At 37.3% G+C, this 26,707-nt stretch overlaps 1 protein-coding gene and 1 non-coding gene across 2 annotated transcripts; one reads left to right on the forward strand and one right to left on the reverse strand.

Moving 5' to 3' along the window:
• Nucleotides 1-470: 470 nt before the first annotated feature.
• plpp2b (phospholipid phosphatase 2b) lies at nucleotides 471-18,123 on the forward strand. Its single transcript, XM_039695065.2, is given in 7 exon segments — nucleotides 471-949; nucleotides 14,181-14,332; nucleotides 14,570-14,832; nucleotides 14,913-14,970; nucleotides 16,306-16,482; nucleotides 17,372-17,466; nucleotides 17,468-18,123. Coding segments are annotated over 7 exon segments (852 nt in total). The 5' UTR covers nucleotides 471-888; the 3' UTR covers nucleotides 17,514-18,123.
• Nucleotides 18,124-23,152: 5,029 nt separating this feature from the next.
• trnaq-uug (transfer RNA glutamine (anticodon UUG)) lies at nucleotides 23,153-23,224 on the reverse strand. Its single transcript has one exon. It is a non-coding gene; the product is annotated as a tRNA-Gln (tRNA).
• Nucleotides 23,225-26,707: the final 3,483 nt, after the last annotated feature.

Below are 26,707 nucleotides of genomic sequence, written 5' to 3' on the forward strand. Positions count from 1 at the left end.
ATATCAAAAATTAATTTCAAAGTGAACTATCGGTTTAACTTTAAAAAATATATTATTTTGTGTCATATATCATATTTCTATCTATCTATCTATCTATCTATCTATCTATCTATCTATCTATCTATCTATCTATCTATCTATCTATCTATCTATCTATCTATCTATCTATCTATCTATCTATCTATCTATCTATCTATCTATCTATCTATCTATCTATCTATCTATCTATCTATCTATCTATCTATCTATCTATCTATCTATCCTCAGATATAGGCCTAGGCCTACTTGTAAATCACAACATGTCCAGCAACAGATGTAACGATAAATGTGACGTGTACATATAGTATAATTAATTGACCAATTTTAATATAATGGAATGATGTGCAATAAAAATAGCCTATGTGTGTGTCATGCATGCTGCTTTGCGCTTCAGCTCAAAGTGCAGAGATTTATCCAGGCAGCACGACTGCGCATGCGCCTCCTACTGTCAGCTCAAGGTGTGGACAGTGACACGGTGAGCCAGAGCAAGCGCGAGTGGGAACACAGTGGCTTTATTTTTGGAAAAGGAGTGGATGCATCCTCTAAAATCTGCTCGAGGGCTGGACACAAGTCTTTTCTTTAACAAAAGCAATATGTGCACCAACGCGGCACTGCCTTCAGCCTTTGAGGTTCTTGATATATAAAGTCGAAAAGGACGCGAGTGTTTCACCGTCACCTATGAGCTGAAGCACGAGCAACCCAGGTAGAACAACAGAGCCGGAAGAACTCGCAATACTGGTCGCGTTCAGTTTGTTTTCATTCTTCCAAGTGGATTATCTTTGACATTATCTCATAAATGAAGTGACTTTTAAAGTGCTAGTTTTAAAGGGCATCCGAGCTAAAGAAATAATGGAGGACTTGAGGAAAAAGCGACTCTTCGTCCTGGTTGACGTGCTGTGTGTAGTTGTAGGTAAGCGAGTTCAATGTTTCAACGTTAAGTGTCCTTTTCTGAAGTTCATGAACAAAACTTGGGCTACAAGTTGTTTGAGCGCTTTCACCACGTTACTCATTTCTTAATTGGGATTTGTCTTTTTAAACAATATCTTAGGCTATGTGTTACTGGGTTCTTGACAAATAACATACACTGACGTTTTTTAATCAACAAAATTATTTTAGAAAAAAAAAATGTGTTTTATAAGAAACCAAAAACCTTGTTTTCAGTTTGTAAAATACAACAATACGTAAAATATGACAACAATACGTAAAATATGCAAGTATGTAAAAACACCGATAATCTGATTGACCGATCAATTTATTTATTTTTTTATAAATTTATACTAGGCCTAATGGTTATTAGATCATTTAATGATTACTTAACATTGGTTACTATTAGACATTTAAACTTAAAATATGCTTTTGTTGTGAGACATTAGTCATTTTTTTTTTTAATCAAATTTGTTTTTCTCACAAGTTTACAATTCACAATATAATGCAATATATATTTACAACTGATCTGGAAGGTTTTTTTTTTGTGTGTGTGTGTGGCTTTTGCAGATATTCAATGTATATTATTCCTGAAACAAAACAGGTGCTTTAGTTGACAATGCCATGTGAGGGGCCTATATCTTTAGAAGATTTTCGTATTTAAATATGTATTGGGGGTGTGTTCTCTGTGTTGAAGGCTGAGTTACATTCATCCTTGCTTCTTTTTCCTTGATTTTGCACATTCAGGAAGTTGAGTGTTTGTTTATGGAAATGTGATCCAAGCTTGTCAGTATTTCCCACAGTGTTTGGCAGGCTGTAGTGCCACAGAAATGTTCCTCGTCTTGAATTTTTGGCTTTATTTAGGGGTTTGCTTGCAGACCAACTGTGAGACAAACTCGATGACTATAAACATCCCACCACAGTCACATGTACTGAAAGATTCGACATGCATCAGTGCTAAAGTGAGTGTGAACCGTCATGACGAGTACTACTTGGAAACATTGTGTTTGAGCCTGTTTTTCTTAAACACGAGGAAACCTTACTATGAAGGAGGAGATGAAGTTTCTGCACCTGCCCTTTGAAGTCTGTGTTGTGCCTGTGTTCTCCAACCTTCAGCTTTGGATTTCACGAGGGCTAGAATGTGCCCTAGGCATGATCCTTCACCTTTACACCTTTACAATCAGGTGCGAGTGTCTCTCGTTTGAAATGATCCATGTTGTAGACATGGATGGGCAATACTGTCTGTCTATAAGGGCATCAAATGGTTAGGAAAATTCTTATTCAAATCTAGGCTAGTCTAAAATGGATGTGCCATATTAGTAGCGTAAGATATGAGTTGCATATGATTTTGAAAAAACATTTTCAGCAAACGTTTAAATGTAATCACTCTAAAAAATGTCATGTTGTGCAGTGTTATAGTAAACTAAGACTATTTTAAAAAAATAGTTTTTGTTCATTTACATAAAGCTGAAAATATATGACATTTTTAATGTTTTCCTGCCAAGTTGAAATACTAAAATTACTAAAACTGAAATAAGCAAAAAGCTAAATAGTAGATCTGCGTGATGATTAATTGTTGGACAAAATGGCGGATGGCGGAGTATGATTGGTCAGATCGCATGTCAATCAAACCCCCAGCAGGGTGAAATGACAACGATTCAACTGTATATTAAACCTTTGACATAACTATGTAAGCATAAAAAAGTATGATCACAGCGATTCAAATTTCTGTTTGCGCAACCGCTGACCCAGAGAGAGCAATTATTATGTTTAAGTATGAAACAGCTTTATTTCTGTCAAGAGATTCTTTCAAAAAAATCTGATTCGTTCAGTAATTTAACAAGTGAAGTGTAAATGAGTCATTGAATCATTCATTCAAACCATTAAGAGTTTACATAAAGACCAACAACATTTTTTGTACAACAGATTAGTTTTCCGAAAATGAACATTCCGTCATTATTACATACCTTATTAAAGAATTTCCAACTTTTTGTAAATATTTTCAAATGTACTGCTTTCTGCAATACATTAATGTAATGTATGGGAGTGCCACAGCTAAGAAACCCATAACTACTACATTATGTATGGATAATTAGGTTTCTGATTAATCTACAAGGACATAAAAGATCGTTCAAAGTCCTATACATTTGAGACTTTTGGCCTTGAGGTAATGAAAGTACAGAAAGTTTTACTGCAGCACAGGTGGAAATATTCAGTCATTTTCAAATAAATCTCAGCCTCTCAGATTGCTGTATTAACAACAGAAAAGTCCCAGAATCCAGTTTTGACTGTGAATTTCGGTAAGTGTTTCAGGGACCTAATATCCTTTTCCCAGCCCTGTATTTGACATCCAATCCAGCCCACCACCCTCTGCTTCTCTTTTTCCTCTAACTTTCCCCTTCACACAAACACAGACTTTTGGTTTCGCTCACAAGCTAAGGGTGTGTATTTTACTGCTGCCTGTATGCTGGTCTTCTTTATGATCTTTTACATCATCAGTCATTTAGTACTGACAGAAAAAAGAGTTGACGTGTCGTTTTATATTCTGCCTCTGTTCTTCTGTACTGACACAGTAAGTAAAAAGCCAAAAGATCAGCATTTTACTTGAGTGAAAGTGAAATTGGTGAGAATTATCTAAGCTTATCTGTCAATAAAAACTGAGCATTTGGCTCTGTACTGAAGGACTTTCCAGGCCTTCATTCCAGGTACCTCTAGTGTGTTTTGGTATGTTTTTAATAATAAAGCTCTTTATATCTTAACGTTCTTAAAGGGTTAGTTCACCCAAAAATGAAAATTCTGTCAGTGTTTACTCGCCCTCATGTTGTTCCAACCCCGTAAGACCTTCGTTCATTTTCGGAACACAAATTAAGATATTTAAGATATTAAGATCACTCCTGCATACTAGTCCATAGGCTTCTTGAGGGAATGACACTTGCTTGCTGGCATCGAAAAGTCATCAAAGACATCGTTAAAATAGTCCAAGTGACTACAGTGGCTCAATTTTATCAACTTTATTAAACGACGAGAATACTTTTTGTGCGCGAAACAAACAAAAATAACGACTTTATTTCAACTATTCACTTCCTTCTCTATGGGCCGCTAGTCAGTTAACGTAATGTGATTGTGTAGACGCGTAGGATCACTATTGGCCGACGCTGGTCATGTGTGTGATGCGTGTGACGTACAATAACAGAAGCTTACGCTATTAAACTAGTAACCTGACTCGAGGCAGAGAGAGAAATAAACGAATAGTTGAAATAAAGTCGTTATTTTTGTTGTTTTTGCACACAAAAAGTGTTCTTGTCATTTGATAAACTTAAGATTGAGCCCCTGTAGTCACTTGGACTATTTTAACGATGTCCTTTAATGACTTTTCGAGGCCAGCAAGTCATTCCCTCAAGAAGCCTATGGACTAGTATTCAGGAGTGATTTTAATATCCTAAATATCTTAATTTGTGTTCCGAAGATGAACGAAGGTCTTACGGGGTTGGAACAACATGAGGGTGCGTAAATACTGACAGAATTTTCATTTTTGGTTGAACTAACCCTTTAATATTATATTGTGAAATTGTAATCCCTCCGGTTCTACTCGCATCGCTCCCGAAACCAGAGTTTCCGGCATGGGAGGTGGGCGCCTCTTAAGGCTGGCCTCTGTTACACTCGCCCTTCTAAACCTCACTCCGATTCGGGTCACGGCACCAACGTAACCTCCCTGGTTCTGCTTGCATTGCTCCAAGCAGGATTCGAACCAGAATTTCCGGCATGAGAGGCGGGTGCGCTAACAAGATGCTAAAGACCTCTGCCTCTAGTGTCAGTCACTAGTGTGCCTCTTGAGATCAGGGAAGTGAGGTTTACATGCACAGCTCCTCCTAGCTGGCTCATTCCCATCCGGGTCACGGCACCAATAGCAGCGTTTCCACTGTCGGCCCAAAAGCGATCATGCTAGTGCGTGCCAGGGCCAGTCGTGTTTCCAGTGTCACTTCCAGGGCTTGATCGGGCCTCCTCAGGGTTTCCTCTGGGCTAACGGCCAGGGGTTATTCGCCCGCCTAATACCTTGGTCTAAAGCAGGTAAACTGGGGCGCTGATCTTGAATCTCCTTGTTATGGCGTCATAAGGAGGAAAGGTTACCTTCAAACCAGCGTTTCTGGCATGAGTCAGATGCTATAACAAGGTCTCTAAAGACCACAGCCATAGTCCCTAGTGTGCCTCTTGAGGCCAGGGGAGTGAGGTTTACCAACACGCCTCTTACAAGCTAGCCTCCGTTAAACTGTTTTAACAGGCACCTTTTTACATTTCATTTTATTGGTATTTTCGACAATTTTCTCAACACTAAGATAATTGTTATATTGCTTACAGGACCTGTATGCAGATCCTCTTATCCAAAGTGACTTACAAATGAGGAATGCTGCAGTGAGCAATTCATGTAAAGTAGTAATGAAACATGAGTGCTGCGATACAGTGCAAGCTAGGACAGAGATGGAGATGTAGACTATGCGTGACAGTTAGATAGTAAACTGAACAAAAGTAATAAAGCCAGCTGTTCTGGTATAAGGTTCTGCCTGCAAGAAATAGTGAAGGGTTTTTAGCATCATTGCGCAATAACATATAAAGACAATATTGCCACACGATTTGGATTAATTTCCTAAAACTACTGGCCAAATATGGGAGAACGACAAGAACAAATGCGAGTTATATTTCAGGTCTTGGATAAACTCGTTCAGAACCATCTGAATGAGATAGCAATTGGAGCATCAACAAAAATTGTTTAGAAATTGGTCACATCATGAGACTATTAACATAATGATGCTGTTGCATTAATCACTAAGCTATTTTTATAGCTAAACACTGTTAGCATACCAGCTAACCTGTTTCCCACGCAATATTATACAATTCCATGGTTTCCAAGAGTGTAAATAGCATTAGCATTAGCGTGGGAAGGTAGAGGGCTGGGACGGATAGACTTTGGTGTATGGTGAAAGAAAAGAGGAGGGCGGGTGTTTCTTCTTGAAGTAGGATTCCAGACTCTCCTGCAAGGTTGTACGCTCAGCACATAGCTTCCAAATGAGTCAGGCGTCCTTGCCAAACTACCGCTCAGGGAGTGCTGCCGGCAGACAGACCGCCCACAAAACTCTTACTTAAGGGGCGACAGGCTTGTATTTTCGTAACACTTATGATGGTACTCCAGAAAACCCACAAAGAAAGTCTAGAACATCTCATTTTCATCTTCAGAGTAGAAACCGAACGTGATCTTTGTGGATTCAGCCGCTATGAACTGGGCTTCAAATGTAGAAATGAAGCCAGAATGGATCAAGTTAGATGTTGAAAGCTTAATATATTTGTTGAAATGCCTGAAAAGGAGTTGGAATACAAGCGGTCAATAAAAACATAGGGTTTGATAATGAAAGATGGTGAGCCAATGTCAGGGTGAAGGTCAAAGCTGACCCTAAGAAAACAGGCTACTTCCTCACAGGCTGTGTGGTGTAGCCAAAAACAAATGGGTTTTTCGCCAGGGTTTTCTTATTTTCAAGTCCTGTGACGTTGGAAATTCACCAACTCGTATGTCCTTGAAACCGCAAGCAGTGCAATTGAGATTTACTGTAAACATATTAGCTAAATGTTCACAGAATTTCAGTTTCTGTTGGGAAAGCTACTTTGAAACTTACTTTATTTGTCAGGCTTCACATGGTTAGTTTATTAGACATTCTTCTTCTTTTTTTGATGAGTATTTAATAAATCAGAATATATTGCTCATATATGATATAAGAGAATATGGAGCTCATATTTGAGAAGTAAAGCCCACACAATTGCATAAATATGCAATTTGGTGCAGTCACTTATATTTATATGGCCAAAAATTAAGATTAAATTGTGATAGCTAGTAAAATCAGTGAGATCTTTATAACAGTATAAAAGACCACTTACAATATATATATATATATATATATATATATACACACAACATTAAGGTGAAGGATTGAAAAAACCTGAGCTACTGTAAGCTGATCCTAAAGAGAAAGTTCACTCAAAAATGAAAATAGTCATTTACTGTCCCTCTATGCTCTTTTTTTTTTGTTCTGTTCAAGATGTTCTGTGATACACAAAAGGAGTTATTTATAGCGGTGTCCAAGCTGCTCTTTTCCCTTTAATGAAAGTGAATGGTGACCAAGGTTTTACGTACCGACTTCAATTTGTTTAGTCCTCACACCAAAGCCTCATTATGACTTCAGAAGACTTGGAATATAGTGCACATGTCATCTAAACTACTCATGTAATGCATATTTGTTGTCCTCTTTGAACCTGTACAGCGCTTAGTCCCCATTCACTTTCATTGTAGGAAAGTGAGCAGCTCAGACATTCTGATAAACTTCTGTTTTCCTGTTTTAACTTCACCAATTGGAATAACACAAGGGCAAGTAGCAATTACATTTTTGGGTGAACCTTCTCTTTTGTTTACTGAATGAAACTGTTGGTGTGGTCCAATAATGGCTCTGGCGTTCCTCAAGCGGTGTGAGGGGAAGCGTTTCGAACTCAGATTGCCAACAATTATCATAACTGCACATCAGATTGAACCAAATAAAGCAACACTCAGTTCAGCCCTTCATATTTATAGTGTTTGTGAAGGAGGATGCTCCAAACAAACTGAGAAACCATGAATGAATGAGGTGGAGACTACAGGAGTGGCAAGCTCATTTTTGTCTGGATGGGCAAAAGGATGTGAATCCTCAGTCCTTCAACACTTCAGCAGTCACCAACCCAGATACATTTTACTCTCTCCTCCCCCTCTTGATTTAGTCTCTATATTGCTTATTTGCAACTCAACTCAACTCAACTTAACATTTGGGTTGCAAAGGGCCTGGAAATTTCCACTAAATTTTCCAGACACTTTCCAAAAGTTTTGACAATTTCTCCAAAGTCTGGAAACTTTGTAGCCCTGGTTAAAATATTACAATGACTCTCAATGTTTGTTTGTTTTTTTTTTTTTTCATTAGGAGCATGAGGTCCTTCTTGGTTTAGTCCTTGTTTACCGCCATGTTATTCCAAAACGATATCACGTTCTTTGTTCTGTGGTCCCGAGCATCGCCACATATGATCAAAGATAATGGTGACCAAGACTGTCAAGCAATGTTGTTATTGTTAACTAAAACTATTAAAAATCATGTTCATTAAAGATGAAATCACTGTAAAAAAAAATATATGTTCATGATTTGTAATCACAACATTTTTTTTCTTTTGTCAAATCAACTTAAATAATTTATGTGGTTCAGATAACATAATATTTTGAGTTTCTGATGATTAAATAAATCTCCTTCATTGTATTAACTAAATTTTTCCATTTCAATGAACTTTAAATTTTATGGCAACCCGGTTACTTCATTTTTTAAGTTAAACCAACCATTTTTTTTTTTTTTTCAGTTTATAGAAATATTTGGTGGGAAAACTAACTGAAACAAAATAGGTTTTTGACGTACTAAAATTACTAAAACTGATATGCTTATAAAATAAAACTAAATATGCATTTACAAAATGAAATAAAGCAAAATTACCAAGACATATACAACATTGCTAAAGCAAACTAAACTGAAAATCTAAAAATAAAAGCTATTCCACACTGATAAAAAATAATCTGCTTGATTTACTTAAATATAATGATTTTTTTTTTGCATAATTTTATTACGTAGATCCAATAAGATTAGTCTTTGTAGAAACTACTTAATTTTTCTTTGTTGAAATCAAATTTTCACATAAAGTTAACGTAATTTAGTCGTGTGTGTGTGATCTACTTAACTTTAAGAGTTTTAAATGTGTAATTTTGATTGAATCCAACTTCATTTTTAAATTAACAAATTACAAATTTCAAGTGGGATCTGCTTTGTTAAAATTTTTGTATAATTGCAAATAGTTATTTTTTACTACTATTTACTAGTTCAACACTGGTACTATCCCAGTAGAATGTGCTCATCAAAAATGGAAATCTAGTTATTATACTATTTGAATATTAGAATAGTATGTAAATAATACTAAAATAACACTGCTGCTAAGTAAGATTTCCAGTGAATAATGACTTAAATTCCAGGCTATGACTTAGGAAGACTCGGAATATAGCAGAAGTTTTATAGTCTTCATTAATTTGAAGCCTATCCACTTTTATTGCTTTCTTCAAATTTTTTTCAAGTAAAAAGTGCACGATGTTGGTAAATGACTGACTTTTAATTAATGAACTATTCAGTTTGGAAACTAGAGTACATTGCTTTTACTTGCACAGTCCATGGGCTCATAAAAAGAGCTCATACCAAAACGGGGTCCCTTAATGTTTTACAGGAAATTTGACTTCCTGTACCTTCAAATGGAACTAATTTGTTTCAGGGAATGGTTTAAGGGTGACGGCTGGCGGCAGCCGAGCCGAGGTTTGTTTTTCAGTTCAGCCCCAATATTGCGATGTGTTGGGTGTCAACCGTGACTTTCTTCAAGACTTCTTGCCCTCTCATTTCTAAGCGCCACATTTCTCCCTACAGTCCCGTTTCATTGCGTAATTAAATGACCGCCAAGCTCACACCTGCCAACTGAGGCTTTGAACTCGAACCGTTTGAAGTTCTTTGACCTTTTACCTTATAATGACTTAATTCCCTGGGAACACAATCTGGAAAATATTTCAGAAGTAATGCTCATGAATTTCAATGACGAGTACCAGAATATATTCTAACTGTAAAGTTGACATTTTAGACTTTGTTTTTAGGTGTTTTAATTGTGTTTGGCATTAATCAATGACAGTTTGAAAAATAAATAAAAAAAACTACTCCTCGGGGTTCATTTTTTATTTTTCCATTGACCATAAAAATCTGGATCAAAGGCCTTTCAGTCTTACCCTTCTTTTTGTTTCCTAATAAGAGTTCTCTCAAGAGTTGAAAAGCCTGGAGAGGAAGAAGGAAAAATGAGACTTAAGTTTTATTGGGCATTTATTTTCATTTGTTTGGAGATTTTACAGCTGGCAAACATACAGAAAAGGCAATCCAAGCTCCGCTTCAGATCCTCAAAGTGTCTGAATCTCAAGTGAGTGTTAAAACTGTAGCCATTGTTTGGGGTCTCGAGTCCCTCAACATGATGATCAATGAGGCCTGAGGGGTATTATTTTTTCTTTCATTGTATGTAAACAGCAAGCGGTTTACATTCAGTACAGTTTTCAGCAAGTGGATCACATCCTTTTGAGCTAACTGGTTAACTATACTATAGACCATTTTGCAAGATGTAAACAAAACTGGTCCAGAAGTACTTCCTGTTTAGTTTTTAACACTACATAAAAGCTGGGATAAAATACAACAAACAGAACATATAAAACTGAATCAAAAAGTTAAACAAACATCTTTAAGATTTTTTCTTTACATGTGAAATAAAGAAAACCGTTACAAACTGAAACAGGAAGTGTTTCTGGACCAGTGTTGTTTACATCTTGCAAAATGGTCTATATATGGTAAAGTTTTTTCCCCCTCGAGGTTTGAATAAAAAAAAAACAATATTTGTAAATATTTTTCCCCGAAACATTTGGGTTTTTTTGTATTGCAAGCTGCGAAACAAAAGAAAACAAAACATATTTGTAAATATTTTTCCTAAAACATTTGTTTTTTTGTTTTTGTTTTGGAAGCTGCGAAACAAAAGAAAACAAAACATATTTGTAAATATTTTTCCCAAAACTTTTTTTTTTTTTTTGCAAGCTGTGAAACGAAAGAAAACAAAACATGTTTGTAAATATTTTTCCCCAAAAAATTTGTTTTTTTGTTTTGTTTTGCAAGCTGCGAAACAAAAGAAAACAAAACATATTTGTAAATATTAAAAAAAAAAAAAAACATTTGTGAATTTTTTTTTTTTTTTTTTAAGAAGCAATATCTAGTGTAATAAACTATGACTGTTTTGGGGCAAGGTTACATGGGAAGTATGTTTTTATTAGTGCACCATTGAGGATGTCATTATGATGTTTTGTAACAAGTGTGTGTGTGTGTTCTCACTGTCCAGACCAGTGTATGTATGGAAATACAGTGTCATTTCAAATACCATTGTTCCTTGTTTTTGGAATACAAAGACACTCATTTGTTCTTAAGTGACTCTCTATGACTCGATTACTCTTTGTCTCTTGTCGTGACGTGAACGCCTCAAGAATACATCGAAACTTAAAATGGCTTGTTTTGGATAAGTATTTTGCACCATTGCATTTCAACTTTTCTCAAGGATTTAGTTCAACATCCCTAGTAATGGCTTGTTTTGGATAAGTATTTTGCACCATTGCATTTCAACTTTTCTCAAGGATTTAGTTCAACATCCCTAGTATAGTGCTAAAACTTTACAATCAAATTTCAATTAATGAATTTTTTTTTTGAGTTAATGAAGATTAACTTGAACCAACAATTCAATTCAGTAAATAAACCTTTTTTCTCTGTCGGTAAAATGACAAAAGATGAGTTTTAAACCAGGTAAACTTCTAATTTTCTTGTACGTTTCACTGGTGTTCCATGTGTTTTCATTCATCAGTTAGTCACCTAGAACATTCATTATGAAATTTCGATGTTTTATCCAGCATAATGCTTTGTTGTTTTAACAACAACGACAACAAAAAACATTTGTAAACATTTCTTTGAGAGAACTTTTTTCTCGTTGGAATATATTATTCTAAATTCTGTTCGTAAGCTCCATATGTACAAATTATGAGCTTGTTTGTATATAAATATTTAATGGCCCTTGTAGAATAATATTGAAGAATAAACCATGTGTAAATATCACAGTGAGCCCAGAGTTAAATTTTGTGATGGACCTGACCATCTGTCTCACAAATGCTCTTGTACATTGTAATACCGCAGTGGTATAAATGGCACTTGGGCATAGATTTGTGTGGGATGCTGCTCATCCATATTTAGACAAAAACTAAGTCAACCATACGGTCCAGAATCATATTTTTTTTTTCACATTCCTGCATCTTCCTGACACTCCGTCCCTGATGCTGACCGGAAGAAACAATGTACTTTACATTCTTAGCCTGCTTAACATATCTACACAAGTATATTCCAGTCAAACAGCAGAATATTTTCTGGCAGTTAAAGATATGCAAATTTACTAGAACTGACTGTGTTATTATATGTCCAGAAAATGGAATTACAGGAAGTAGAATTGCTCTTTAAGTGCTGTGGCTTTGGATCACGTGGTTGGAGAGTGATTTTGTAACATTTCCAAATGTCTCAAGGACCTTTTCCATTCATTGAAGGATCATGCTGTGGCAACATTCAGACATGTGCATCTCCAGCCACATCAGTCCACGACCAGGGCGTTGTGGAAAGGATGTCTAGGCTGTGGGTGTGTACAGGAATGTTTATGATATGGCACACAACATGTTTTGGGTTAAGACGGTGTGGTCAGGTGACTTCCTCATAGCTGTGGGATAAATGTGTTTCCATGTGACTCTGGAAAAAAGAGGTACTATAAATACACGCTGCTTCCATGACTGAATCTCAGTGTTACTAAAACAGTCTATATAGTCAGTTTCGGAACATAAACCGGCAACCTTCTGATCTCTCTTTTGAATCCAACATGGAAGTGACTTAAACTGCAATTCAACGACTGACCACTAGAGACAGGCTTCAAAAGAGAGTCAATCCAATAGCCCCCCTCCATGTTAAAATGTCCTTTACAGCAGAAAAAAAAATATGCTTACAGACCAGCCCGATCTCATGAAAGTTCGTATCTATGGCACGAATGTCATTTCTCGTGGCATTTATACGCCAAAAGCAGTTTTTGCGTGTATTTGGCACGCGATTTTCGCGTACATATTATACGCACTTTTTTGCGTATAATACACACGAACTCCCCACCCCCCTCCCCCCTAAACCTAACCCAGGGTTTTTTAGTGCGTACCATATACACGAAAAAAACACTTTTGGCGTATAAATGCCACGAGAAATGACACTCGTGGTATAGATACGCATCTTCATAAGACTGTGTTGTACAGACTCGTACAAAAAGTGGTTTTGGTCTATTTAGCTAATTTTGGCCTTCATGATAACTGTGAGGTGTGAATTTGTTTTTATAACTCACTTAAGCCTTAAAGTTGTGCATAATTAGGGCGTGGCCACTTAAGTGACGGGTGGATTGACGCTGCTGTCGCTACTAGCCGTTTGTCCCCTGTCTGTTAGCGTCACGTCACCTCAGCTAATTCCGCTTCTTTGACGCGCTGCCAAGATGGCGATTAAAACTTTTGTAACTGTAATTGTAAGTATTAATCTGTATTTTTCAATAAAATAACACTGTATAGTCTTCACATTTGATTACTCAAATTTCTGCAGGGTTTCTTACCTGAATACTACTGTTAGACCCACATGAAAAACTTAAATCCATGTTGATTTAATTTGTCTCTGTATTATATTGTATTTATTTGTCCTATTATTTGCAGTTTGTTTATTTTTTCAAATTTAGTTCAACTATTCAAATAAAGCCTTCCTGTGCTGTGTGTAAGCTTTTACCACACAATTGTCCAAAAATTATGAGATTATAAATTATTTGAATGGAGGTGTATATATGGCAACTTTCCCTGTGATATCGAAAATGGTATCGAATATCAATACTTTATGATGTAAATACGTTATTATTTTTTTGGTATTAAGGTGAGAAATGGTTAGGGAAATGTGCTTAAGAAAATAATGCCACAATGTAAAAAAATAATTTTGGCTATTTAGTTACTTTAACAATAACAAAAAACATGACATCTCACCCAAAATTTCATTTATTTCATTGGTCAGATAGTTTTTGATGCAGCGCGTCAAACTAAAAAAAACGAACCTGAGGCGTTTTTTTTTTTTTAAAACGACACTTTTACGCGTAGGTGTGAACACTGACATTGGCGCCCTTTGTTTAGTCACGAGGCGTTAAACGTCGGCGAATATCGTGCGCGAAATTCGTCCCGGTGCGAACAGGCCTTTAGACGAAGAATTTCCACGACAATTATACATGTAAATATATACATTATAATGCTGGTTTTGTTGACATATTTGTTTATGAGAAATGGCTGTAAAACATGTACTTTAATTATCATGAATATATGGAAATTTTCTTTTCTTGAGGTGAAATATGACCCAGACAGGTTCATTCCAGGTTGCAAGAGATTCACCCTGTATATTCTCCACAAACTCCTCATTTATGAAGCAGATATTTTATCTCTCTATGTATTCTTCTTATTCCTGTAGCTTCTCTGCCCTTTGTTATAATGAATATCACGTCCCGGCCATACGAGCGAGCGGTCAACTGCCAGGACGAGAGCATCGGTTACCCTGTTTTACCGGACACCATCACGCACGTGACGCTGGCTGTGGTCACTATCACCTGCACTATCATTATCGTGAGTCTCTCCCATGATCTCATCATCCCTTGAGTCACATGCTGATCCTCAACAAAGTGTCCGTTCATGACTCTGCACAGAAGAGGGGTTTATTATGCACAACAACACCGCATTTTGTTCTCATGGACTTGCTTGACACATTATGACAAACCTAATGTAGCGTAACCGTTTTGATCCTTGTTGAAAGCTACAGAAATGCATCACGTTACTTAACTTTTACCTCTTCTGTTCCTCTAGATATCATCGGGGGAAGCGTATCTGGTGTACAGCAAGAAAATTCACTCTAACTCTACCTTTAATCAATATGTGTCGGCCATCTATAAGGTGCTGGGCGCCTTCCTGTTTGGGGGAGCTGTCAGCCAATCACTGACGGACTTGGCTAAGTACACCATTGGGCGACCACGTCCACATTTCATTGCAGTGTGTGCTCCCAAAGTCTGCAAAGGATACGTGGCTCCGATCAACTGCACTGGCGACTCGCGTCTTGTGACTGAAGCCAGGTATGTCTCGCAACATAAATCCTTTTAACGCGTTCATTTCAGTGAATTTCTGTCAACTATATGTGATTTGTGTGTCGTAGGTTGTCCTTCTATTCAGGTCACTCCTCCTTCGGGATGTACTGCATGCTGTTTCTAGCGGTGAGTGGTGTAGCAATCGAATGCTAACCCGCTAAACAAGGGGTGCGTTTCCCGTTAGCCAACTATGGTCGCAATTTCCATTGAACTTTATTGGCAACGACGGAACTTGCGACCATAGTTGGCTAACGATGCAGTTTGGGAGTGGGACTATGTGTTTTTGTGACCAATGGGAAATGGGGAACATGTTTGAAAATAGGCTTTATTTCTTCAGTTCAGTTTGATTTCACTAGATTACACAAGTACAGATCTAACCCTCTGGTGCTTTTCAGTCTTTTTGGGCTGAAGGGTTTTATGTTTTTTTATTTTGTATTTTTTTACTTCATCAGAATGGTATGAAACTTGGTGAAGGTTTTTGACACTGGCTATGTGAACACACACACATACAATCATGGAAATGATTCAAAAAGGTTAAATGAAAAAATTTGTCACACTGGGAAACGAATTTAATCTAGTGGAAATGTTTGGTACTGCGCCCAAACAACATCTTACTGAAAGCTCCTTGTTTGATCAACCTCAAATTTGCAACAAAGCTTGTTTATATTTATGGCTTTGATTTTCTCACAGTTTTAAAGTAAAATGTGTTTTGGAAAAAATATGTTTCAATATTTAAAATATTTTATATTTAATAAACTTAAAGGAGTAGTTCACTCTTAAAAAAATTTTTGCTGATGATTTACTCACCCCCATGTCATCCAATATATCCATGTCTTTCTTTCTTCAGTCAAAAATAAGTTAAGGTTTTTGATGAAAACATTCCAGGATTTTCCCCATATAATGGACTTCAATGGGAACCAAACTGTTCAAGGTCCAAATGAGAGTTTCAGGGCATTTATAAAGGGCTTTCAATGACACCAGACGATGAATAGCATCACCAGAGGGTTAAATGTGTGGTCACTTTTACTGTTTTTTTTTTATTTTTTTTTTTTTTTTTTTTTAGCAAATTCAGTCATATCAGTATGGATCATCGTGACCCAAATTCGCAGTGTTTCCCAACAGAAAGCTTCAAAGAGGCTTGTATGTGAGCTGTGCTTCATAAAATTCGGTCCCATTCAAAAATTTTGCCAACAATTTTCCAAAAAGGTCCATTTGTCAAGTGTAGCATTGTATGACATAAATAGGACACAATTAGAAATAGATGGTTAAAGTTAAAATATGTTTTCAATATAGTTAAACAAAAATGAAGTTTCAATTTGTGCAGGTATTTAGAGTAATAGGAGTTTTTCTTTGCAGAGTTTGCAAAACCTTGAACTAATTTAACGAAACTATTAGAGAACAAAACAAAATCACTATTTGCTTTCGTTATTTCTTCTCAACAAATCTTTTTTTTTTCCCTAGTTCTATGTCCAGGCCAGACTGAATGCGAAATGGGCCCGTCTTCTGAGGCCAACCATCCAGTTCTTCCTGGTGGCCTTTGCTGTGTATGTCGGTTACACCCGCGTGTCCGATTATAAGCACCACTGGAGCGACGTGCTGGTGGGGCTCCTCCAGGGGGCGCTCATTGCAATTCTCATTGTAAGTTAACACTTAGAGCAATTTTACCCAGAAATGTTACATCTGTCATCATTTCCTCACCCTCTTGTTTTTTCAAACCAGTATGACTCTCTTTCAAATCTCAAAACATTTTTTGTACCCCACTGAATATTTCCTCTGGTAAAGTGACCCAAAAGTAAGAGGCCGTTCAGCTTAAAGTGTAGCATTGTGAGGTCATTAAAGGGATAGTTGACTTTGAAATACATTTTTGGTATGTTTCAAGGGCATCCAAGATGTAGGTGTCTTTGTTTCCGCAGTAGTTTAAATTTTGTTATTTTTAGGTTAAACCGTTCTTGTCTGTCAGTCATATAATGGAGGTCTATGGTCACCACCTCAAAGAGCATGCACAGAGAAGTCCAAATTAAACATGATTCAATGACTCGTAAAGGTAAGTACACATTGATGGCCTAAGACACTAAGCGAGCGGTTTATGTGAGAAATCGAACAGTATTTATATCGTTTATACCAGCCACAAAGCACGTGGCTGTGGTTACAAGAGGTAAAAACGATATAAATACTGTTCGTTTTCTCACACAAACCACTCGTTTTGTGTCTTAGGCCATCAATGTGTACTTGCAGTTACGAGTCATTAAATCATGTTTAATTTGGACTTCTCTGTGCACGCTCTTTGAGGTGGTGACCATAGACCTCCATTATATGACTAATAGACACGAACGGTTTGACCTGAAAATATATATCAAAATATATTTAAATATATTTATATATATAAAATATATATCAAAATTGAAAATACTGCAGAAACAAAGACACTTACATCTTGGATGCCCTTGAGGTAAGCTAAAACATACCAAAAATGTATTTAATTGTCAACTATCCCTTTAACTCTTCTAACATTCCTTGTCTCTTACAGGTGCGATACGTGGCAAATTTCTTCAAGGTCCGTCCTTCACCTCAATACTCGAGTTCAGAGACAGAAGCAGAAATCGAGGAGCAGAAACGCAGCTTTCGAGGTGGAGCACCATAACCGTTTCGGCTATTACGGACCTGTGTGAGAGAAACGAGAACAAACACTCACACTACATCTCCCACAAACCACTGGACTGACGGGAGGGGGGCGGAGCAAGACTGCACATGCTCACAATGGTCCTCCTTGAAAAAGCTTTAGTGTCTGTTCCTTTGTTTCAAGTGAGAGAGAACTCTTTATACGTATTTAATCAACTTATTTTAATCAAAATGATTTGCCGCAGATACCAGATATTGAGGGACTGAATCTGTTTTTTAAATCTGCGTTCTGGATCAGGTTTTACGTACCATGTATCATCTTTGATTGAATTGTAAATGCCTCGCCTTTATCTTTCGACGAACCAAACAGAATCCCATGTTCTGTGGTTAAAAATGTTGGAAATCATTTGTATTTTTCCAATATTAAGTGCCTTAGTAGTTATATCTAGTATATAATTATAAATGGTAATCTGGATTGCAGAAATTGAATAATGTCATAAAATTGTTAGGATATCTTTTTTTTGGTCCCCCATGTTTAATATATAAAATTGAGATACCACTACAGCATCTGCAAGCCTTGCTTAATTTTACATTTTCAGATTCATTGAACTTTGTACTTTGTAAATTGTTGTTTACATTTGTCTAAATTCCTATTAAATATTTGTAATAATAATCTGCTTGTTGTTATTAAGTACCACACTTTAATATTATGTATAGCACTACTCTAAATGATAAATATAATTTTGACTACATTTGTATTAGTGTACTTGGTACATTTAATGTTTGCCTATCCAATTAGCATATTTTAAGTACTATGTCAATTATATATGTATTTATGTAGGCATGAACAAACTCAATCCACATGCAAACTTTAGTTTTACATAACCTAAAGGACAGATCAGCCAGAAGTGGTTGTCAAACACTTCTGATCTTATTCGGTTTGCAAATGTAGTTTACTTTAGCCATGTTCTACTGGGCACGTCCAGAACTCCAGTAGTCAGACATGTATTGATGACAAATGAGCTAAGCAAACTTCGTTTTCTTTCCAAATAATGTCTCTAGAGTTCAATCAGACCACCAATTACAATTTCATGTCAGAGGGAAGACACTGAGAAAGAAAAGAAATTTGTTCTGTGACTAGAGCTTTTAATATTCATTGATGGGGGAAAATATATATATAATGCAATCATATCTGACATATACTGTAAAGCTTCATTGTTAAACACATCCCTTTAAAAATATGTATATGAATTTTTATTAAATTGCAGTTCTGCTTCCTTTAATTCAAATTCAAATTGTAATTCTAGATCCTATTTTTGACATCGATTCAAATTCAAGAAGTCATTGTCAATTCAATTCTGAATTGTGCACAAGCCTGGCACTCGGTTATATGTTGGTATGCACTGTAATCGCTAGTCAGGGTGGTAACAAAACTTCCATCCGACCCTTGTGTTCCTAAACTGCAATGGTAAGACAAAACCCCTCTTCCTACTCTATTGCGTTCCTTTTTCCTCAGCTGTAAGTTGTTATTTTGTGGGTTTCGATCTGGCCTGATGCCTCTGCTTATGCAAGATTGGGGTTTAGAAAATGTCAAAGAAAGCATAGGCTGTTCTAACATATATAGCAACTATATTTGTTTGGGGATTATTGTAGGTCTGTTGTTGTCACACTACTGTGTTCAGAACCGTTTTAGCTATGTGTAACCAGCCGTACTCGACCTGCTCCGAACAGGAGTCTCCTGCGTGGGAGGTGGGCACGCTAACAGGGACTCTAAAGCCCGCAGCTGCTAGCGTGCTCCTTGAGATCAGGGGAGTGAGGTTTACACGCACAGCACTTACTGGCCTACATCCGTTACACTCACCCCCCAAACCTCACTCCCAATCGGGTCACGGCACCAACGGAACCAGTCCTACTTGGCCTGCTCCGAACAGGAGTCTCCTGCGTGGGAGGCGGGCACGCTAACAGGGACGCTAAAGCCCGCAGCTGCTAGCGTGCTCCTTGAGATCAGGGGAGTGAGGTTTACTCGCACAGCTCTTACTGGCCTATATCCGTTACACTCACCCCCCAAACCTCACACCCAATCGGGTCACGGCACCAACGGAACTAGTCCTACTCGACCTGCTCTGATCGGGATTCGAACAGGGGTCTGGAACTTGCGACTATAGATGGCTAACGATGCTTTCGGGAAACGTACTCCAGGAAGTTCTTTAGTCGGTGTGCAGCAACTGTACTGCATTTCATGTTATTGCCTGTCTAATTTGGTGAAGTTCATAATGTTTGCTAATGTTATTTGGTGTTCCCTCAAAAGAAACTCCTATTTATTTTTACAATTAATATGCCATTTGAAATTTTTTAATACTTTTACATGTATACTATGAAGGTCATTTCCACTACAATTGAATACTAAGAAGTAATGGTGACAGTTGCATTTGGGTGAAACATGAGCTCGCAAGTTCCTTATTATAAGCCCCTCCCCATTTAAGAGAAGTAGCGGCACAGTTTCAGCATTAAAAATTGGTGTTGGTGAGTAAATCGCCAGTTGGGCGCTAACATTTTTAAGAATTTTACCAATGCGAAATTGTGAAAACAAGAACAAACGTGAACGGGAACATTGACGAGCCAGTGCTGCATCATCACTAAAGTTTAAGCCTAGAAAAAATTTAATATTCAAGTTCAAGAAAACACGGAAGGAAATTCAATTCATTATTTGCGCGCAGTGTGGGAAGTTTTCGGAGTGGAAAAATCCAAAGCAAATCCGTGTCTCAGACAGTGCGCGAATACTGAATTAAGCTCTCTTTCAGGTCCTCTTGTGCTTGAACAGATATATTCATACAAAATTTCGTCAAAATACCCGTCTTGACAAGTATCCTTGTAAACATAGTCAGTCTTGTCTTAACTGAACGTAAACAGTTGAGAAATAAAACACATATGTAACATTATATTGGATATGTGCGTTAGCTCTTAAAGTGACCGCAGACAAATATTCCTGCTGCTGCCTGTGTTTTTAATGTTAACTCTTTCCCTGCCATTGACGGAATGTTCCGGCTTTCCGTGTTTTCACTCTTTCGCTGCCATTGACGGAATGTTCCTGCTTTCCGTGTTTTCGCTGTTCCGGCTTTCCGTTTTGTCACTGTTTTCACTCTTTCCCCGGCATTGATGGAATGTTCCGGCTTTCCGTGTTTTCACTTCTGGCTTTCTATGTTTTCACTGTTTTCACTCTTTCCCCACCATTGACGGAATGTTCCGGCTTTCCGTGTTTTCACTCTTTTACTTGCCATTAACAGAATGTTCCGGCTTTCCGTGTTTTCACTGTTCCAGCTTTCCGTGTTTTCACTGCCCCGGCTTTCCATGTTTTCACTGCCCCGGCTTTCCATGTTTTCACTCTTTCCCCGCCATTGACTGAATGTTCCGGCTTTCCGTGTTTTCACTCTTTCCCCGCCATTAACGGAATGTTCCGGCTTTCCGTGTTTCCACTGTTCTGGCTTTCCGTGTTTCCACTGCTCTGGCTTTCCATGTTTCCACTATTTTCACTCTTTCCCCGCCATTGACAGAATGTTCCGGCTTTCCGTGTTTTCACTGTTCCAGCTTTCCGTGTTTACGTGTTTTCACTGTTTTCACTCTTTCCCTGCCATTGACGGAATGTTCCGGCTTTCCGTGTTTTCACGGTTATGGTAGGGGGCACTATGTAAGTACCAGCTCCAGTTTCAGCTCAACCAGAGGGCACACTGTAATGGTAGGGGGCACTATATGACACTATGACTCATTGCTCTTGACTGAAAAACTTTTGGAATTATTCTGTTTCATGGCTGGTAAAACATATTTATGGCCGGTAAAATTTCTTAAGTCACCGGCCATTGGCAGGTGTGGCAAAAAGTTATCACCTTTTTTTTTTTTTTTTTTTTTGCGGAAAGAAGGGCACGTTTTCACATTAAAGTGAGTATTGGTGAGTTTTGGCTAGTTTTCTAAATTTGCAATGTTTCTAAAATGTCAATAGCCTGGTACTGTATATCTCATAACTTTGTTCATTTACATCATTTTTTGGTTTTCTCGTTTACTGCTTATAAATGCAAGCCCAACTGCTACAAAAGGTACTTAGTTGTTAGAATAATTTCCTACAGTTCATTATTGCCCAGAGAAAGCCTTCTTCCTTTATGGAAATAGTCATTTTGACTCATATGTGGCATATAGCCTGGCTAAAGTAAATAATCCAGAAGGGCTTGTGTTCATTTTGAAATGCACCGAGCTGGAGGCCCAGAGAGACAATGCTACACTTCTTTCAGCCCAGGGGTCAGTGATGCCTGGCTCCCGGCCATACCCACCACTGGCTGGATGGGTTATATATTTATACTCGCTCACTGTTGCTGCTGTTCTCTGCGGCTCTGCGAGGAATTATTACAGGTAGAACACATTGGACGGTTGTACACGTTGCGAGTTGTCGACAGTCGCGTAAAATGGAGAAAATACAAGTCCTTTGACAAGCCAAAAGCATACTTGAGTGAAACTTAAAGTTTCCATATTTAATTGTGTTTTAAAGTTCAAAGTAAACGTTTCCATAGCTTTTTAGTAAGGTATTAATTAAAATAACTTTGATGCACAGATGCTTAATCCAATGAAAACCTGTCCTGAACACTAGCCAAGCAAAATTTCCTTCTTACTTACACAGAAAAGCATGTTGTGGTGGTCAAGACAAGTAGACTTGTATACTGAATAAATTTGGAATTGTATACCTACAAATTACAGTCAAGTACAGTTCTTTGAGCCTGAAGGACTAACCTTTGAGCCTGAATCCACAGACATCTGGAATGGGCAGCAGTGTCTCAGGCCTGGAAAATACAGGGTCTGTTAAACTGCCACATTTTACAGATATTGGGTAAAGGGGGAAAATATGAGTTCTACGGCAGGAGAGAAATTGAGTATTTTAAGATCTAGAAAGTGGAGAGACTAAGAAAATCGGTGGAGGAGATGTGTATTTGTGTTGGGGTTTCTTAGCTATAACAGAAGTTAGCTAAATCTGACAAAACCTCTCTTTGTTTGCATCTGGGTATGGCCCTGAAAGATCAAATGAATAATAAATAAAGTAAATCAAAATCATGTTTTTAATTCATGTTAAATGTTATTAAGTTTATATATATTTCCCTCATTTACGATCTCCATATTAAAATAGCAGGAACATTGATGAACTCGAAACATGTAATATGCGCTATACTGACTCCTCTTGGGCATTTCAAGTATAACACCTTAACTGTCACGTGACCGAATACTCCTTTGGCAGAAGTTTTATTTATTTGTTTTATTTTATTGAACTAATTAGGAGTTATTTCTCAAATGGCCAGAATACCAACAGTCAAGATGTTTTTACCTGAAAATCGATTAAAAATACAGTACTGTAATGATATCTGGACAATGGACGTCACTCACTTAATCACGTGATACATATTGAGACTGTCACAATCCAGCATATTTTAAATATTTATGATGGAATAATAGTTTTATTAACTGTTTAAAATAAAATTGGATAAACAAGTTAATATTTAAAACAAAAACAAATATATATATAAAGCCTGCAGTGTAGTAAACAGTAAGCAGTTGACAATACAGGTAAGTCTGTCGTCTTTATTGTTCACATAGGAGTTGTTGTTTTCGGCATACCGGTTACTATTTTGCGATATTCGATCGATGAAAAAAAGTCAGGTTCTACCGAGATTTGAACTCGGATCGCTGGATTCAAAGTCCAGAGTGCTAACCATTACACCATAGAACCGCGTGAACACGTGAGGCACAACATGATATTTGACAAATCAACAAAACAGAAAATGTGGTATATATATTTCTGAGAAAACGTCTCATCGTGTCTTCCTATCTTTGAGTGACAATTTACAGCGATTTTTTTTTTTAATTCACCATGTCTGCGAGTAAGTACAACATATACTTCTGCATTACTATGGAAGTTATCCAATTATACTCCATATTTAATAAACAACAAACATCCCTGAGATCCGCTAGCTAAGCTAACTTTATCGTTCTCAATATAAAGACGCACCAACCGTGAGAATCTATTTCACCAATTTTCCGCAACATGTGAGGATTGCAATGACGCCCACGGTCAACATGTTCACCGCATTACACGCCTCTTCTATGAATTTTAATGGGAATGTGACTCCCTCACTTGCAATATTGATAATGAACTGAAGGGGGCAGCCGGAGTTCGTAACACACATGCTTACGTTGTCACTATTATAGCTGCAATTACAGTCTTTATTAGAAACAAATTAGGGGGTTTGCAAGAATTACGACAATGAGCACACAAATTAGACTTATTTAAATTCAGTATATTAACCAAAAAATAAAACAGTATATATTAGGCTAATAATTAGCTACTGTTTTATTTATTAGCATAGCATATTGCTAATCACTTACTTGCAAAACAAAATATATAATTAGAGGGATAGTTCAGCCCCCCAAAAATGTCAATTTTGTCGTTATTTACTCACCCTAATGTTGTTCTAACTCTGTATGAGTTTTTTTCTTCTGTTGAACACACAAAAAATATATTTTAAAGAATGTTGGTAATCAAACAGTTGACGGTGGCCATAGTAAGGAAAAAATACTATGTAAGTAAATGGTGGCCGTCAACTGTCTGGTTACCAACTTTGTTTAAAATATATTCTTTTATGTTCAACAGCAAAACGAAACGGAACAAGTAGTAAATTATGACAGAATTGTCATTTTTGGGTGAACTATCCCTTTAAGAATTTAAGATTTATGTCATCACGCAGTTGGCTCATAAATGTGGCCAGAAAATACAACAACAAAATAGTTAATTTTGTAAAAGCCTACTGTCAATCTGATCAGATATAAATGTGTTCTAATAAAAAAGAACTGTCAGGAAGCCAACAGCATATTGATACAGATCTATGATAATTGAGACATATCTCTGTATATGCAAATCTTGGTTCCAGGTTGAAGCCTCATTTTTGTCTGAATGAATCATCTTAATTATACTTTGAATTATGAGTGCCGTGAAATTTCTGATTCCTGTTTTTTGACGTTTGATATCCTGTGAAGGGTGCAAATGTGCTTGAACGATAGGGTCTCTCTCTCTCTCTGTGTGTGTGTGGATGCTGATGTGGGTCATTACCCCTTCTCTGCCCCCTGGGGAAAGCAGGAAAGAGGAGGAGGGAGGGATGGATGGATGGATGGGGGAAAAGGTGGAGGATGGTAGGGGGTTCCCAGGGGAGGAGAATCCAATAAATCAGCCTCCCGTCTCCGTGCTGACATGGGGCTTGTCTGTGAGGGGTGTGTGTTTGTGTGTGTGTGTGTGTGTGTGTGTGTGTGTGTAGAGAGGGATCACAACAACAGAATAGCCTTGTCTAGCTGTCAGTCACCTACTGGCCAGGCAACAAACTCACACGCCTCCAATCGTGAGGCCGCAGACCTTCATTACCAATACATCCATTCATTTCTCAGTTTCTTACTTCTCCTTTTATTTCTTTAGTGTTTTGAATGTTGAGTTTATACAAAAGTGGTTGAGTGTGTATCAAGTTTACGAGCTTTCTTAAGGCCATATTACTTTAAGTGTTGCAGCAATCTCAATAGGCAGATTATCAAGTACACTACGAGTGTCACATGAGAGCAACCAACACAAATGCAGACAAATTATCGCTTCGCCACTGAATAAGTGACCATTTCTGCTCTAAATATAGTTCTGTAATTGGAGAAAGTGAAGTCAGCACTGTCAGTTTGATATATGTGTGCAGGTATGTTTTTCAATCCAGTGCGTGGAACAATATATCCCACCATGGAAAATGTATGTTGTTAGGGAAAGGGGAAACCAAAAGCCTTTTTAGTTCACCCAAACATGAAAAGTTGTTCCAAAGCTTCAAATATGGAAGTCAATTGGATTCACATTCAACAGAAGAAAGAAATTCAGCTTGAAAGTTTGGGTGAACTATCCCTCCAATGGAATATCCCAGTCCCAAAATATACATGTGTATAATGTCAGGGTGACATTGTCCTGACATCACAATGAAACAAAAGCCTCTTAAAACAGGAAATGATGTCATAAAGGGGTCCCCTGAAGACATTCTTGACTACCAAGGTCAATATGTCTCTTAAAAAATCTGGAAATTTCACTTTTAAGATTAGTTCAGTGTTCAGATTCGACTCATTTTGTAATTTAAGTTGAAATGACGTAAACATCTTGATTGTACTTAAAGGGATAGTTCACTTTGAAATTAATTTTTGATATGTTTAGCTTACCTCAAGGGCATCCAATATGTAGGTGTCGTTGTTTCCACAGTATTTTCAATTTTGACATTTTTCGGTCAAACCGTTGTCTGTCAGTCATACAATGGAGGTTTATGGTCAGGATGCACAGAGAAGTCCAAATTAAACATGATTTAATGACTCGTAAATGTTTTTACGCATATGTTTTACACATTGATGGCCTAAACGAGCGGTTTGTGTGAGAAAACGAACAGTATTTATATCGTTTTTACCTCGTGTAACCACAGCCATGTCCAACTGATCCGAATGAGTTGTCCACTGTCCAACTGAACCGAACTGAACCGTGTCCAACGGTCCGCCGGAAGTGATCCCTTGAGCGTTGACGTCGCTCATTGTTTACACAGAAATTTCGGAAGTTTTACCTTCATATATCACTTGGATGTGACTGTGATTACAAGAGGTAAAACGATATAAATACTGTTCGTTTTCTCACACAAACCGCTCATTTCGTGTCTTAGGCCATCAATGTGTGTACTTACATTTACGAGTCATTAAATCATGTTTAATTTGGACTTCTCTGTGCATGCTCTTTGAGGTGGTGACCATAGACCTCCATTATATGACTGACAGACAAGAACGGTTTGACCGAAAAATGTCAAAATTGAAAATACTGTGGAAACAAAGACACCTACATCGTGGATGCCCTTAAGGTAAGCTAAAACATACCAAAAATTTATTTCAAAGTTAACTATCCCTTTAAATAAAATAATCAGCTACTTTGTTTACGGTGTACTATCCCTTTAAATATTCCCTACTGCAGTTCTAAATGCTAAAAGCACATTTTCCCAGAACCGATCAAGTTGGTCTTTTTCTGTTCAGCTTTCAAAAAAAGCTGTTTTGTTGCAATTTTGTGTGGGTTGCTTGTGAAAGTGAATTACGGGGGAAGATCATTGATCAAGTTTGTTACTTGTGAAGGACGTCTCTGTCAAACATTGTAGGGGATAAAAATGTCTTTTTG

This window comes from Pimephales promelas, chromosome 2 (assembly GCF_988280905.1).
Source record: "Pimephales promelas chromosome 2, fPimPro1.hap1.1, whole genome shotgun sequence".
NCBI lineage: Eukaryota > Metazoa > Chordata > Actinopteri > Cypriniformes > Leuciscidae > Pimephales > Pimephales promelas.